The sequence below is a fragment of the Triticum dicoccoides genome, chromosome 3A (genome assembly GCF_002162155.2).
Source record: "Triticum dicoccoides isolate Atlit2015 ecotype Zavitan chromosome 3A, WEW_v2.0, whole genome shotgun sequence".
NCBI lineage: Eukaryota > Viridiplantae > Streptophyta > Magnoliopsida > Poales > Poaceae > Triticum > Triticum dicoccoides.
The window spans coordinates 178,275,190-178,290,639 of record NC_041384.1 but is presented as its reverse complement, the minus strand read 5'-3'; the positions used below and the strand labels follow the sequence as shown (position 1 = coordinate 178,290,639).

The 15,450-nt window shown below is 44.1% G+C and overlaps 2 protein-coding genes across 3 annotated transcripts; both read left to right on the top strand.

Moving 5' to 3' along the window:
- Nucleotides 1-244: 244 nt before the first annotated feature.
- On the top strand, nt 245-5,795 carry LOC119267767 (50S ribosomal protein L3-2, mitochondrial-like). The gene is made up of 5 exons (XM_037549207.1): nt 245-586; nt 1,728-1,937; nt 3,415-3,519; nt 5,101-5,214; nt 5,305-5,795. Exons 1-5 carry the CDS (start codon nt 245-247, stop codon nt 5,473-5,475), a joined length of 942 nt encoding a protein of 313 aa, XP_037405104.1. The 3' UTR covers nt 5,476-5,795.
- A 1,623-nt stretch (nt 5,796-7,418) lies between these two features.
- On the top strand, nt 7,419-13,398 carry LOC119267766 (E3 ubiquitin-protein ligase ZNF598-like). 2 transcript variants are annotated; one of them, XM_037549204.1, is made up of 8 exons: nt 7,419-7,754; nt 7,904-8,221; nt 9,271-9,479; nt 9,558-9,606; nt 10,150-10,266; nt 11,451-11,540; nt 11,662-11,724; nt 11,853-13,398. In XM_037549204.1, exons 1-8 carry the CDS (start codon nt 7,587-7,589, stop codon nt 13,086-13,088), a joined length of 2,250 nt encoding a protein of 749 aa, XP_037405101.1. In that variant the 5' UTR covers nt 7,419-7,586; the 3' UTR covers nt 13,089-13,398. The 2 variants fall into 2 exon arrangements, with proteins under 2 accessions (XP_037405101.1, XP_037405102.1); XM_037549205.1 differs by lacking the exon at nt 10,150-10,266 and having other exon boundaries at nt 7,426-7,754.
- Nucleotides 13,399-15,450: the final 2,052 nt, after the last annotated feature.

Here is a 15,450-nt window from a genome sequence, read left to right as displayed (position 1 = left end):
CACACTCATGCGTATTTGAGATTTTTTTTTACAAGGCATCGCTGAAAGAAGAAAATGGAGGCAGAGGCCCAGTTACAAGTGTGGCCATGTGCGTGCTCCTCCCCATCTGGGCCATTCCCCCCGATCTCCCCACTTCACTAAACCCTACCCACCTCGCCGCCGCGTAAACCCCCACCCATCCCGCCGCGGGTCCCATCTCCAGCGCACAACCAACGCCAACGCCGCCGCCGCCGCCGCCACCGCCATGGCGGCCGCCTCGAGAGGCCTTCTCGCGCGCCTCCGCCACCTCTCCCTCGCCGGGCCCCGCCTCCCCCCTTGCCGCCTCTTCTCCGCGGAGCCTCTCGTCTCCCATCCCGACGACGACGATGCCAGCGCCGGCGGCGAGGGCGGAGGCCGGATCATAGAGGCGCGTCCTGGTGTTATGGGCCCGGACTCCCGGCGGACCGGCGTGATCGGCGTGAAGTGCGGCATGTCGGCGATGTGGGACAAGTGGGGGGCCAAAGTTCCCATCACCGTCCTCTGGGTGGACGACAATGTCGTCTGCCAGGTCAAGACCGCCGAGAAGGAGGGGTTCTACGCGCTGCAGGTGCTGCAAATTTCTCATCTTTGTACCAAACTTTGTATATGACAGGGATCACAAACTGCTGCATTGTTTCACGCTTTCACTGACAAAATAAGTACTCCTATTGGTGTTCCACTGAGAAAATAAGTATTGGAACTTGATTCTGTGAAATCTTAAGGAATTAGACCCATAAAAGTAGTGCTAGTTTTTACCCATCTGTTAAGACTCAAAGCAATTTGAGTGTTTTGTGCCTTTAGGTCTAAAGTTTTGGCCTCCCATGTGATTAAGGTTCGATCTAGACGTGAGATGTTGTAAAATATTTTTTGTAGAATTGTAACTGCTCTTCGATGACTTATTGGTAACTCACTACATGACTAGATCATTAGCGTTCAGACTAGCTGCCGAAGGTAGCTATGTTTAATTTATGTTTGTAACCAAACTCATGTAATAGCGATTTTCTTCCCACGTCTCTCCAAGCTGGGAATTATGATTTAGAAAAGAGAACACCTAGCCTGCTTCACGTTTTCTTACCATTCTCTACAAACATGATATTGGGTGTATTAGGTTGTCTGATCAAATCAGGCTGTTTTAATTGTGCTGCCAAGGTTTTGTCATCTCCTAAATTTGTACTCCCTCCGGTCCTTTTTACTTTGCATATTAGGTTTGTCTGAAGTCAATCTCATCCAACTTTGACCAAGTCTATATAAAAAATTATAGACATTCACATAACAACACCAATATCATTAGATTCATCTTGGAATATATTTTCATATTATATTTATTAAATATTATAGATGTTAATAATTTTTAATATAAATTTGGTCAAACTTAGCAAAGTTTGACTTTCGGCAAAACCAATGTGCAGAGTAAAAAGGACCGGAGGGAGTAGTAACAACTAGAAATATGCTTGAGGTATAACCATCGAGTTTTGTTAGCGCTAAGTTCATGCCAGTTGCTGTATTGCAGATGACTACCTGCCCCAGAATGGATAATTTAGACACATTAGTGCAATATAAACATTCCATCTTGGTTCTGTATTTTGTTGATCTAAATGCAAGTATATATGTTTAGTTTGTAGCACTTATGCTCTTCAGGTTTTGTTGTTACCACTTTTATAGTGCAAATTTTCGCTAACTTCTGAAAGTCTTTCCTGGTATTTTTTTAGCTCGGAGCAGGCCAAAAGAAGGAAAAGCATCTAACAAAGCCTGAAGTGGGCCACTTTAGATCACAAGGAGTCCTTCTTAAGAGAAAATTAAAGGAGTTTCCTGTTACTGAGGATGCACTTCTTCCTGTTGGGACAACCATCTCGGTTCGTCATTTTGTACCCGGGCAATTTGTGGATGTCATTGGAATCACAAAGGGAAAAGGTTTTGCGGTATGTATTTTTGTCTACCGCGTAAAATGGGTTTTGCACTTGCTGACAAATCACCATGTTTACCATTTTATTTGAACACGACATCATTAAATTGTTGGTTTCCTTCCGTAACACCTCTTCCTTCAGTTAGCTCAAAAATAGACAATTAAAATTGTGTGCATCTGCTACAAAATGTTGTCTGTACATCCTAGGGTCCTAGCTATCCCTTGATTTTAGGAAGCAGCCTTGTTCCAAAAACCTCAATGTTTGCTTTCCCTGCTGACTCTCTGACAATCGAGTCATTGCCAATGATTTTTAAAAACATAGATAAATACAAATATTGATTGCTGGTAATTAAAAGTGCAATGTGGTTATATGTGAGATCAACTTAATTGATAAAAATTGTTTTAAGTTTCTTTTAAATGTAACACTAGCAACGTTTACGAGTCGACGAGTCGTTCAAAGGTTGAGACTCATAGACTAATCATGACTAGTCTAGATTACTGCTGGGCTAGTCTGACATGGTACTGTAGCAACTTGCAGTAATCAATTACTAAAACCTAGTATTAGTATGTAATATTACTTCCGTCCCAAATTACTTGTCTTAGATTGGTCTAGATACGGATATTTCTAACACTAAAACGTGTCTAGCTACATCCGTATCTAGACAAATGTAAGACAAGTAATTCGGGACGGAGGGAGTATATACTATACAAAGTGCATTGGAGCGTCAATTTGTCCTGCATATCAGGCCAATAAGCATATTTCCATTCTGGATCCTTGCTCCTAGTTGGCTTCTTGCAGGATCCTTCGATGGATTGTATTGCTCATCCGCTTGAGCTGCAGCTGCTGCTGAACACACTACTTGAGGTATCGCCGGCAGCGTAGACATTGCAGTTCAGACCGAAGGATCTTGAAACTGAAGCAAGCAGGGGTGGATGGGCGGTGGTGGGTGCCAGCACCAGTGGGACAATGGGTGCTGGCGGCGCCTCCTTCCAGACTCCCAGGCGAGGCGACTCAGAGCGGGCTGGAAACTTAGCGGGCGAAATTTTCCCTCCCATGGGCTGCGGGCTGGGCGGCTCGCTCACTTATCCCCTCCCAATCCCCTTTTTTTTTGTCGAACGACTCAAGGTGCACGACTAGTCCTTCGACTGCTCGACTCGGCGAACTAGTCTACACGAGATTTCTAGTCGACACCCAGAATGCGACTCATAGAGTAGTCTAGCGACTAGTCACTCTGACTCATAATCAATGAACACTGGTATAATGTTAGTTTGGAGATGTTAATCTAAGTTGTGGATGATTTTCAATGTTCCAACTTAATTTCACGTCGCCAATACAATCAAGTATATATATATTCTCATAATATTACAACTTAACTTTTGCTGCTACACTTAAGATACTAGTGCTTTCCTCTTTTAGAACAAACCAATTACTGAAATATGTCAATGTAACACTGTACATCAATTATATAACATTATATTTTCTACTCTTGTAGGGTGGCATGAAAAGACATGGTTTTAGTGGGATGCCTGCATCACATGGTGCTTCTTTATCACATCGCAGCATCGGTTCTACAGGTCAAAGGGATGCTCCTGGCAGGGTATGTTATAAACTCACAAGTCCACGCACTGAACAATTCGTATACATCTCTCCTCTGAAAAGAGACATAGTAGCCATTAGAACACGCAGCATTGGACTTCTGCTGGAAGTTATGCACCCTCTTGGCATGACTATTCTTGGATGTTGTATTTATTTTCCAGTTTATTTCTAATATGTAAAATGATTAGGATTGATAAGACCTCTTCAGTAATTAGTAGCAGTGCTGTTTTATACTTCTAATTAGTGAGTAATCATAGGACTGCCTTGTGTGTTGTGCATAACTGCATAATATTATGTGGATTTGCATCTTCTATCTTTTTTAGTGTCTACTCAGGGAGTATCATATAAGGTTTAATCTTATATGTATCAGTGTATGTGCCCAAAACAATGATTGTGTCTCCCTAAGATTGTAGTGTATGCTGTTATTCTGATCTTAGGCCTTCTTTGGTTTGTAGGAATTTTGTTGGAAAAAATCGTTTGGAGCCCTTTGGTTTGTAGGAATGAATTCATATTCCTATGTAGGATAGGAACCAATCCTTCACATTTCAAAGGAAAAAAAACATGGGCCTAGACCCAATAGAAAAATTCCTTTCCTATGAATCAAGTGACATCTCTTTTGCTATAGGAATTGAGATGCATGCCACCTCACTTCCTATGTTTTTTCTATTCCTACTATGGTATTCTTATCCTATGGACCAAAGGAGGCCTTATTGATGGCTTCACTGGATGTACATGTATGATGTATAAGACCCACAAAATAATGCTTCTCACGGAAAAGAATATGCACACTTTGCTTTTACCCTTGTGGCCTACAATGACTTGAAATTCGCTCAATCAAGTTTTTACATCCTGATGGAGTTAAATCTCAAAGCTTAAAAGGGGTGTCGGTAATACGCATGCATCAGCGACAAAGGTAGTTAGGGCTTTAGGGTTTAGGTCCTTGGGGTTTTGTTTCTAGTGAACATATTATTTTTCTTCCTAAGTCAATCGGAATCTGGATAGAGACAATAAGGGTGCTAATTTTACTTGATACTTGTCAAACTGGCCTGTGCTCACATATGCCATCTGTCGGCCATCTCACAATACGTGCCAATAGCAACAATGTAGCTACTTACATGTATGGCCAAATGGATTTGACTCCTGACAGATGTTAGTGAGTGAATTTGTAAATATATAGAGCAAAATAAAAGAAAATCCATGGAACTTGATTGTTTTTATAGTAAAATATAGCATTCTCAAGGTAGAACCCGTCGATAAAAGCTATTTTTCTTAATCCTTTCCATGTATTATCTGCAACATTGTGGAACTTTTCGAGTTTCCTCAGGTGGAAGTGACCAGTGAGGCCACTTTAAATTATCACCAAGAAATGAACATTATTGAACGTTTCAAGTTTCCTAAGGTGTGAGCTACCAGTGAGGCCGCTTTAAAGAAGCACAAACAGATGCACTTCTGAATGTGAATTGGCATTTATAAGTCTAGTTTTTGGGTAGGAATGCACTATTTGAAGCTGTTGGTGTGTCCTAAAAACAACACTGCAGCCGGTAATACTCCATATAGGCTAACAGCTGTAACAATGTTGCAGGTTTTCAAAAACAGGAAAATGCCTGGGCGCATGGGTGGTGTTCAACGCACAGTGAAAAATGTATGGGTTTACCAAATTGACCCTGCCAGGAACTTACTGTATCTGAAAGGCCAGGTAAGTTCATCTCCACTTTGCAGTACGTCTCTTAGCTAAAGTGTTTATGTTGTGATATGTGTGTTATGCATTCTCTTGTGAACTTTGCAGGTTCCTGGTCCTCAAGGCAGCTTTCTTTTCGTCAAGGACTCTATTTACAAGAAACCTGACAGAGCTTTGCTGCCGTTCCCTACGTATTTCTCACAAGAAGGCGAGTTGGAAGACATGGAGCCGCTCATTGCCGATCTTGGTGATGTCGACCCGTTCATGGCAGCAGATTAAGACTATGACAAATTTCGAAGAATCCCTTTTGCTTTCAGTGCATTGTTGACAATCCCAAGTGATTGTCTGTTAAATTTTGCATTGGATATATGAGTAGCTCCTGGGTTACAAGAGTCATCCCGTTACTGACCTGCCAAATCAATGTTGTTCCATGTACATTACCTGGCAGATATGCCAGGGCCCTGACTCAGTTAGGGTTTTGAGCTGATTGTTTGGTCGACCGAGTGGAACTTATTTTGTTTAATAAGTTGTGTAAGCTATGATTCAGATAGATATATAAAATCGAAAATCTCCATGCCGAGGTTACTATTCTAGTTCCCTGATGAAGTAATTTCGGCCATTGCCTTTTTTTTTGAAACAGAGGCAAAAGATTTGGCTCATCCATTAAATAAGAGGAGAATAGAGTTTGACAGTTTGCACGTGCCCTACAAATAAACGGCATGGCAATTAAATTACTCTGGAGCAACAATACGCTATTGCCTTTGTGAGTTCAGTAATTCAGCTTGGCTTGTTTTTTTGACGTAAAATAAGTTCGACAGATGATTATACCGCTTGTCCATTTTTCTTTCTTCATGATAGCTCACTACTACTGTGCATGAAAAAACATGAATGTACATGAGACTTTGCAAACCAGGCACAGTGCATGAAAAAACATGAATGTACATGAGACTTTGCAAACCAGGCACAGCTAACTAAATCTCGTTTTTAGTCATGTATTTATGTATGTCTAGCAACACAGATGAGAAGTGTAACAACAGAACGTCCTCTGCATATAAGCCACGTCACCCTCACAAAAAATATTCAACCTAAAGCATAACCGTTTAGACGCAGCTGCCACCGTCTTCTCTCCAAGGAAAAAAAAGGCTTAGGGTTTCTCTGCCTCCCGCCGGTCCGCCTTTTATCTGGTGGCCTTATGGAGGCGTGGTGGACCCGGTCCTTGCCGGCATGAGGGATCTTGCTTTTTATTTTTATGTGTTTTTGTGAATTTTTTTAGGGTTTGTGTTCCGCTCGGAAAAAGAGACGATAATTGCTCTCTAAAGTTGGAATAATGTTCTCCCTGCCTAGTCCTTGTTTCAATGATGCGTCTAGTGCCGTCGGAGGGCGCGTGGAGATGTGTCTCCAACGGATTTTGCGAGATTCGATCGGTGTTGGTCTTTGGTGGATCTCCTTGAAGTCTTAGTTCGTCTTCGGTTTGTGTGCCTACTTGTTGGATCCTTTTAATTTGCACTTCTCTTCATGGGCGACAACTGCTGCTCTGGTGTAGGCCCCGCGGGGCCTTAACACGACGTCCTTTCAACTTTCTATTACAACAAGTTTGGCCAGGCTTCGATGAGGGAGGGGCGATGACAGCGACACACATTCGGCTCACTCGAGTGCTTATAGTCGTCGCTTGGTTGTCTACGGGCATAGATATAATTTTTATTATTTATGTATTCTTTTGTACTGCCATGGCATGATGAACAGATCGAAAGTTTGCTCACAAAATAAAAAAAATAACACAAAACCTAATCAATTTTTCTCTTTTCAAATACTATAGTGAATACATACATGTAATGCACGTTGATATTAGAAAAATATTGGCATTGATATTAAATAGGATATAATAACACATTGATTATGCGTATAATGTAGATCTTAATATTTGGTACGATATTAATTGCATGCTAATTTTTTATTTTTTTGCTAAATAATTGCATGCTAAAATTGAAGAAATATAGGTCATTGGATTGACATAGTTTATGCCGAGATTTTTTAGATATGTCTCTCTCGGTATCTTTATCTCATTTAATTTATAATAACATTGATGTAATATTTTTAAATAAATTCTATAAGTACACAAGGGAAAGATCCTAATCAGTTTGGCTATTTCAAGGGAAAATCCCAATCGAAACAACACACACTTCCCCCGCTCCAGCACCAGCAGTTACCGTACTGTGCAGGGCTCCCCACCAACTCCGACATTGTGGCGTCGTGCGCTCGACCGGACCCCTCCTCCCCCCTCCCCTCCCCTTCCCTCCGTTTGCCCCCGCTTCTCCAACCAGCAGATTCCTCCCCCGCCACCCAGGCCAGCTCCCCCGCCGCCGGCGCCCCCCTCCGCCGTGGAGCTCGACATGGACGACGCCTGCGCCGTCTGCGCGGAGCGGCTCGAATGGGTGGCCTACGGCGCCTGCGGCCACCGCGAGGTCTGCTCCGCCTGCGTCACCCGCCTCCGCTTCGTCCTCCGCGACCAGCGCTGCTGCCTCTGCATGACCCACTGCCCCGCCGTCTTCGCCACCAAGGTCAGCACCACCTCTCAAGTTGCTACATCAATTTCATCAGCGCTTTTCCCCTGCCCGCCCCCAACCCCTCTCGCCCCACGCGCCGCCCCCGCGCCGCGCACGTCTCAAATTTCGAATTCCGCCCTCATGGATGGCTTCTCGCTGCCCAGGAAATGGGGGACCGCACCAAGGCGATCGGCGATCTCTCGGCGCTGCCGGCCGCGGCCGGCGAGGGGAAGACCGGGGACTACTGGTACCACGAGGCCACGCAGGTGTGGTTCGACGACGCTGACCATTACAGGATGGTAAGGGCGATTTGCCGGATCTCCTGCACCGTCTGCGAAAGCAGTGGTAACAAGGGGAAGAAGGGCAGTAAGTCGTCCAAGGCGAAACACAAGATCAAGTTCGAGACCATCGAGCAGCTCAAAGCCCATCTGTCCAACAAGCATTGCTTGTACATGTGCGACCTCTGCTTGGATGGGAGGAAGGTGATGCAATTGATGGCCTGCTTGTCCTTGTTAACTGCTTTAATCCTATTTTCTAACGTGATGAAATGCTTGCTGGTAATACCAATAGCTTCGTGCAACACTAGACATATATAACTTGGTGCGGCGTGGTCAATTCATCCTTGCATTTAGTTGTGCAGTGCTCAATACCAGTTACTAACCCATTAAGACTTGATTTTTTCTTCTGTTGACATGATAGTTCTTAGGTCATGTTGTTGTATGATGCTATTAGTATCAGTTACAAACTAGTAGTGTTTTGCCATATTTTTGTTGCTGTTGTTGTCATCTACATGTAGCAATGGAAGTATTATTTCCTGAGTGTTGATTGTATTATTTTTTGCTAGCCCATTACTCTCCATACCAACTGAACACGTGTCATCCCTTGTTTTTATCCACCAGTGGATGATATATCATGTAATTCTCTCATTTAGACCATAGCAAAAATGTATGTATTCTTCCTAAAAGTAGATAAAAATATCTAACCTGTTCCATCACTTCTTTTCACTCCAACATTCAAGTTTATTACATCGGATGTGAACAAACAATGGTTAAATAGTTCACAAGATTTGTGTGCGCAAATTAGTATTTCCATTCTCTTGCAGTTCACATCTACTCCCGCCGTTCCTAAATATAAGTCCTTCTAGAGATTCCAATACAGACTACATACAAAGAAAAATGAGTGAATCTACACTCTAAAACATGTCTCTATACATCCGTATGTAGTCTGTATTGAAATTTCTAAAAAGACTTATATTTAGAAACGGAGGGAGTACATGCTTAAAATAGTTAGGAGAACACCCAAATTAACATAGTTGAACCATATTTTTCAACCTGGTGCATAATGATTTAATGTTTGGCATGCTGCAAATTCCTACTGATTTCTTTTTACCAGCAGGGCAAATTAGTTATGAAGGTACATCCTGCTTATCATGATTGCATACTTGGCTTGTAGCCCGTGTAATGAATATTTCATGTGTTCCACAATATTTGTTTTTTATAATAAATTCCTGTACTATTGTTGTCTTGAGCAGGTATTTATTTGCGAGCAGAAACTTTATACAAGGCCTCAATTAAATCAGCACATAAAAACCGGTGATTCAGAGGTGGATGGCTCGGAAGTTGAGCGCAGGGGTTTTGCAGGGCACCCGATGTGCAAGTTTTGTAGAAGCCCATTTTATGGAGAGACTGAGCTAGATACACATTTGACAAGAGAACATTATTCTTGTCACATATGTCAGAGGTGCTCCGCAACCGTTATTTTATTTGTTGGGGCATAAGTACAAAGTTATGCTGTCTCTGACTTCATGGTTGTTTACAGGCAGCACGGTGGGCAGGATGATTATTTCAGGAACTATGATGACTTAGAGGTATGTCATATCAAGTTGGCATAGTTATACTAAAGTCAGAGTGCTATCTTAATTTTGAGAGAATTCCTTATTTGGCCCTTTCTTAAATTTTGCTCCCCTATTTGGCCCAATAAAGTTTATTCCTCCCTATTTGACACCAAATGTTAAATTTGTTCCTTATGTGACACTTCTGACTACTTTGGCCCCTAACGAGACATGAAAAGACCATTCTACCCCTGGTATTATACTAGGCTGAGAAAAAGAGCGTTCATTTATTTCACTGAGCCGATTTATTGGTGCCAGCCAGACGAGAGCCAAAAGTGAAAGCTAATGGAACATACAGACCGACATCAACTCAGACTAACTCAAATTAATTCATTAAGAGTCACAAAAAAATTAGGATTTGTACTGCAGTAGCTTTTTTTTAGTTGTGTAAATTGTGATTAACTCCTACAGACCGCCGCTGGTGCTGTGGTGCATATGTTGCATTCGCGTGCATCAGGCACAAGGAGAGTTGCACCCCGTCATGCACTCATGAGTCTGACAGTGCGTACGTATATGCAGCAAAAATGGTACGGTGCTCCTAAAGTCCGTTTGTGCATGCATCTGAATGGACGCCGTGTTTATATTTGCAGTACTAGAACTTGTCATCTTCACGCGAGGCCGTTGCAAGCTTGTGAGGTAACATGCGTTGAATTTTAAAGTGAGATACGAATTTTTAAAGCCTGTTATAGCTCCACGGCAATGTCTTGGCTGGGTTGTTCCGCCAGGCTGAAGAAATGAACGCTCTTTTTTTTAAGCCATCTATAACACGAGGGGCAGATTGTCTTTTCACATTGCAGTTAACACCTTTAGTTGCCAAAAATAGATGAAAGTGTCACATAGGGAACAAATTATATATTTAGTGACAAATAGGGAAGAAAAATTGTTTTGGGCCAAATAGGGACGCAAATTTTAAGAAAGGGCCGAATAAGGAATCCTCTCCTTAATTTTAGGCAGTCAAACCAACATAAATACATGTAAACATTGCATCTATGGGCAAATTTGTACTACAGAGATATTGTAGTGGATACCAAATATTGTTTAGATAAGATATAAGTTACTATCCTTGCCCAACTAGGTTATTTGAATAGAATTGTACATTTTACCCATTTTTAATCTCCGACTCTATATTTGTTAAGTATGCCTTATGTTTGGACCATCAATGTACATTCACAAGGTGCTAGGCACTAATCAGGAAGCAGACCAGTGCCTAGTCGCTGATTAGGCGGCTGCCTAGGCAAGAGGGTGTGCCCTAGAATGCAGGGGTGTGTTTGGTTTATGCCCAAGGTTGCCCCACCAAAGCATTGGCTAGCCAAAATTTTGGTTGAGGTTTTGGTTGCCAATGATTTGGCTAACATTGGCAAGAAAAATGAACTAGAGTTGGCTAGAGTTCATTGGCATGCCAAATAATTGGCAACCATCCAAACAAAGACCAATCATTGGGTCATGACCAAAATTTTGGTAGGGTGCAGCCGCCTTTCGGAACACTGTAATGAGTATATTGATTAAGTTGATGTCACATCACTTCCGCAGTTGAAGGTCATGTCCGTAGCAGTTAAGCGAGACCATAGCATGTTGTCTATCTCTTCCAACTGGAGCTGTGCCTGCTAGATATTATCCTTGATGTGGATATAGCATGGTCTCCATTTTCGGTGCCTATGCATGCCATTCCCACACAAGATTTTTACTGCATATCAATCCTATGGTACAGAATTTAGTGGTAGACTTGTATTAAATTGGAATAACAAGTTGCTACAGAATTCCAAGTCAAAATTGTGGTAAATTTCATGTTAGAACCTAACATGGTGCATGTGCCCCTTTAGATGCATTTCCGAAGAGACCATTTCTTCTGCGAGGACAGAGAGTGCTTGGAGAAGAAGTTCATTGTCTTCCAAAGTGAAGCAGAGCTTAAGGCAAGTCAAACACAAATGATATATTGTTAAATCATATTCCCTGGACATGTCACTAGATTAGTGCATGATAACTGGTTATCCTTTACTGATATTACATCTTTTCTTTTCTTGTTCCCTCCAGAGGCACAATGCTGTGGAGCATAGGAAGCGCATGCCTCATGCACAGAAGAATTCTGCTCTCCAGGTGTACAAACGAATCTGCCTTATTTCCATCTCTTGTGTTAAGCCAACTATTGACATGCTAGCATATACATATTGATAATAAAAATGGCGCGGTAAGCTGATCTATTTTACTTTGCCCTTCATTGACAGACACCAACCAGTTCTAGAGACCGGAGCGAGCTAGAGCAGAGTAATGGCAGAGGTAGAAGGCACAACGCTTGCCTCCCCAATGGTTCTGTTGACAATACCTTGCTGTCTGTTCAGAATGGCATTGCAAATATGGGCCGTGGCTCAGGAAATCAAGTTGCTGCTGTTGTGTCTCCCTTGCGATCTAGTTCTGGGCACTCATCACAAGCAGGCCAAAGCTCTGGGATGAACCGTGTTTGGCAGCAACCACACTTTCCTCCCCTCTCCCGCCAGGAGGTTCCTGATGCAAGAATAGGTTCCTGTTTTCAAGAACTTCCATCCCCTCCCATATCAGGGCAATCAGGGTATACACCATTTGCCAGTCGGAGCTCACGGACTGCTGCACGCGCAATGGATTTGGAATTCCCTCCTTTATCAGGCAGTAATAACAGAACTGCTGCGTCAACAGAGCAGGGGGTACGAAAGGTAGCTGAGAACACTCATGCATTTGGGCTCCGACAACAAAGCAACGGAATTGTGAATACACACCATTCTGCTCAGCATTGGTCCCTTAAAAATACTGATTTGATCCCTTCTGGTTCAAGTCACTCCCCAAGTTGGCCTACACCCAACACAAGTCCTCACGTTAGTGGATCGCTGAGTCTGACTTCTGCAGGAAATGGAAGGCAAGAAACACCTGTGAGCCGCCAGGTGTTGTGCTCTGTGGATGATGTTCGTGCAGCGAATAATTCATTGGTTGAAAGAATGCAGGCTGCATTAGGAATGGACCGGGACAGGTACTCGATGTTCAAAGAGATCTCTGGGGAGTACCGTCAAGGCGTTATCAATGCTTCAAAGTACCTTTCATATGTCGAACAATTTGGTCTGTCGCACCTCGTTCTTGAAATGTCCAGGTTGCTGCCTGATCCTCAAAAGCAGAAGGAGCTTGCTGATGCCTACTACGCGAATTTGCGCCTTACAAGCCTCCAAGGAAACGGTGGCGGTGGAGCTGTTTGCTCGAAAGAAAGCACCCGGAAAAATAAGGGGAAGGGGAAACTTCCTGCTGCTGCACAGGATTTGTTAGAAGATAAGCTCCTGAGTGCTGCCAGCAAGCTTCAGTCGCAGGTGGGAGGCTCTAGAGCGCCGTTGAGAGAAGGGTGTGGAGCAGCCGATGGACCTTTGCAGGAGCCGAGGTGGCCTGTGAAGGGTGCTTGGCAAAACCGTGGGGGGCAGAGACTCGTGAGCAAGGCGAAGAAGTAAACTGGGGTTTTACTGGATGTTTTGCCACCTGAGCTGCGGTGAAAACGCCCATTTTTCCCCGATTCGTGTCTGGTTTGTCGAGGTGACTAAGAAGACCGCGGAGTAATTATTTGGTTCGCTTCTGTTTCTCTTTGTCTGAACCTTATGTCGAGTTTGCGTAATTGTGTCGTGAATGTTGCGAAGAAGGAATAGATCTGGACTATGTGGATGGTAACTATCAAAGCTATTGTAATTCAGGATGTCTCTGGCAGGATTAGTATTTTGAAGTTTGTATGGAAATACATATCAAATCCATCTAGAACTATACTTATTTACATATCAAATCCATCTAGAACTATACTTATTTACATATCCAATTCATCAGAGTGCGCTATGTCCAACCTAATACTACAAAGTACACCCTCTGTTCCTAACAGAGGTACTCCCTCTGATCCAAATTAATTGATGGGGCTTTAGTACAACTTTGTACTAATGGTGTACCAAATCTTGTCAATTAATTTGAATTAAAGGGAGTAATACTTTTCAGTAATCAGCAGTAACGAACAATTCAAGACGCTTTACTTTGTCTTCTTAATCCCGAGGGCGCAAAGTGCAGGTATGAATTGCCGCGATAAACACAATGCCTCCGCACGAGATGCGTGGGGTAGAGGAAGGAGAAAAGGTAGGAAGCGATGAAGAACATAAAATCAATCGAACTGAGTAAGTATAAAATTATCTATGACTTGCCTCTACCCCAAGTGTCTTTCTCTCACACTTGTACTCTATATATACCTCATCTTAGTATTAGAGGACCAATACAACATTGAAAAGTTCAGGAAAAAAAAACACCGAGAAATATTTTAGCCTTCACCACGTGATCTCAGAAGCGGTGAAATGCAATGCTGATTTTTCCACCACTTAAGCGACTCACCACCCCGGGGAGATTAATCTCCTCTCTGCTTTGAATTGCAACATGACCCAAGTCTGAATCACAACTATGAGTGCTGATGCCTGAACTAGGAGCTTTATGTAGGCAGGAGTTTGTGACATGCAGGGCCGGGGCACGCCCATTGTCCCGCTCCAGGATTTGGGAACTTGTTTGTGTCTATCATCTATTTCCTCTCGTATATCCCTCCGGAAATATCTATAATGGATCGTAAATGGAAAGCAATATACCTATTTCCGTGGGACTGGTTTTGAGGGTACATATATTTCGATAAACAGATGGTGCAATAAGCTTGTAGTAAAGCAGTAATGTTGTGGAAAGCCCATTCACTTTGTTCTTTTTTTTCTCGAATACGCAAAGCTTGCGTATCATTGCATTGATAGAAGAAAATAGAATGAGTATAGATAGGAGTACAACACATGACACAAACGCAGGAGGCGTGAACATGGTGACCGGAGCAGAAAGAAAAGTGATGCTTGACCCGAAGAGAGGATACAACACAGCTAAACCTACCAAACCTGAACCAAGAGTGGCAACGTCAAACCAACTCGACCATCAACATCTCGGGAACCAAAACCGGGGACACCTCGAGCGAGCAAGATGGCGCCTTCAAGAAGGAGGACGACGTCGAGACGCCGTCACCATCTGATCCGGAGGAACCGGACCTAGGGTTTCCCCTGAGCTCGAAGAGGGGCGCAGCCGAGGGCCTTAACAACGCCTCCAAGAAGGAAAACGACGTTCGCAGACGCCACCGCTGCCAGCATCGGCAAGCCGAGCAGGGATTTCTCCCTGGCCTGAGGCTGAGCAATCCCATAGCCACCGTCTCTGGAAACAAAGATGAGGATGCCAACGCCGGTCGGAATCACCATGTCGGAAGGGGGTTGGCGGGGCTGCAACTGCTGTCGAAGGGTGGCACCGCCTCCGAAGCCACGAACGTTGGATCTGGCAAAAGCGGGGGCTTTTAGGCATACAAGGTAGGGCGGGCATGAAGCAAGCCACAAGGGGGTGGGGCGACGGCGATCGGCAACACCGACAAGCAAGGACTGGAGGGACGCAGATCCTGGCTACCATGGCCATAGTCGTCGGGACATGGGGGACTAGGCAAGCTGGAAGGAACGCAGCTGCTAGGTCGCCGAGGCCGGAGCCGCCCGGCAGAGGACGCCGGCAGCCATGGACACCGAAAGGGACGCGGGTCCAAGGTCGTCGGGGCCGGAGCAGCGCCAGCAAACACCCGCCTTGAGGGCTTCAAGACCACCACTAGCACTGTATACTCGTTGCCACCGTAAAAGCCGTCTCCATGGCTCAAGGGAGAGGACGAGCCGCCGGCGGCGAGGGGCCCGCCAGCAGGAAGGCATGCCGCGGACACCCATGCGACCGGCCACAGATCCTGTGCCCAGTCCAAGGGCAGCACCACCAGCAGGGCTGGGCCACACACAG

What these genes read in the sequence shown, in the direction of transcription:
- LOC119267767 (XM_037549207.1), top strand. Translation starts at nt 245, where the DNA reads ATGGCGGCCGCCTCGAGAGGCCTTCTCGCGCGCCTCCGCCACCTCTCC. An exon ending in AGGGGTTCTACGCGCTGCAG is followed by an intron (nt 587 to 1,727) that starts GTGCTGCAAATT and finishes GTATTTTTTTAG; the next exon opens with CTCGGAGCAGGCCAAAAGAA. An exon ending in CAAAGGGAAAAGGTTTTGCG is followed by an intron (nt 1,938 to 3,414) that starts GTATGTATTTTT and finishes CTACTCTTGTAG; the next exon opens with GGTGGCATGAAAAGACATGG.
- LOC119267766 (XM_037549204.1), top strand. Translation starts at nt 7,587, where the DNA reads ATGGACGACGCCTGCGCCGTCTGCGCGGAGCGGCTCGAATGGGTGGCC. An exon ending in TCTTGTCACATATGTCAGAG is followed by an intron (nt 9,480 to 9,557) that starts GTGCTCCGCAAC and finishes GGTTGTTTACAG; the next exon opens with GCAGCACGGTGGGCAGGATG. An exon ending in GGCCGTTGCAAGCTTGTGAG is followed by an intron (nt 10,267 to 11,450) that starts GTAACATGCGTT and finishes GTGCCCCTTTAG; the next exon opens with ATGCATTTCCGAAGAGACCA.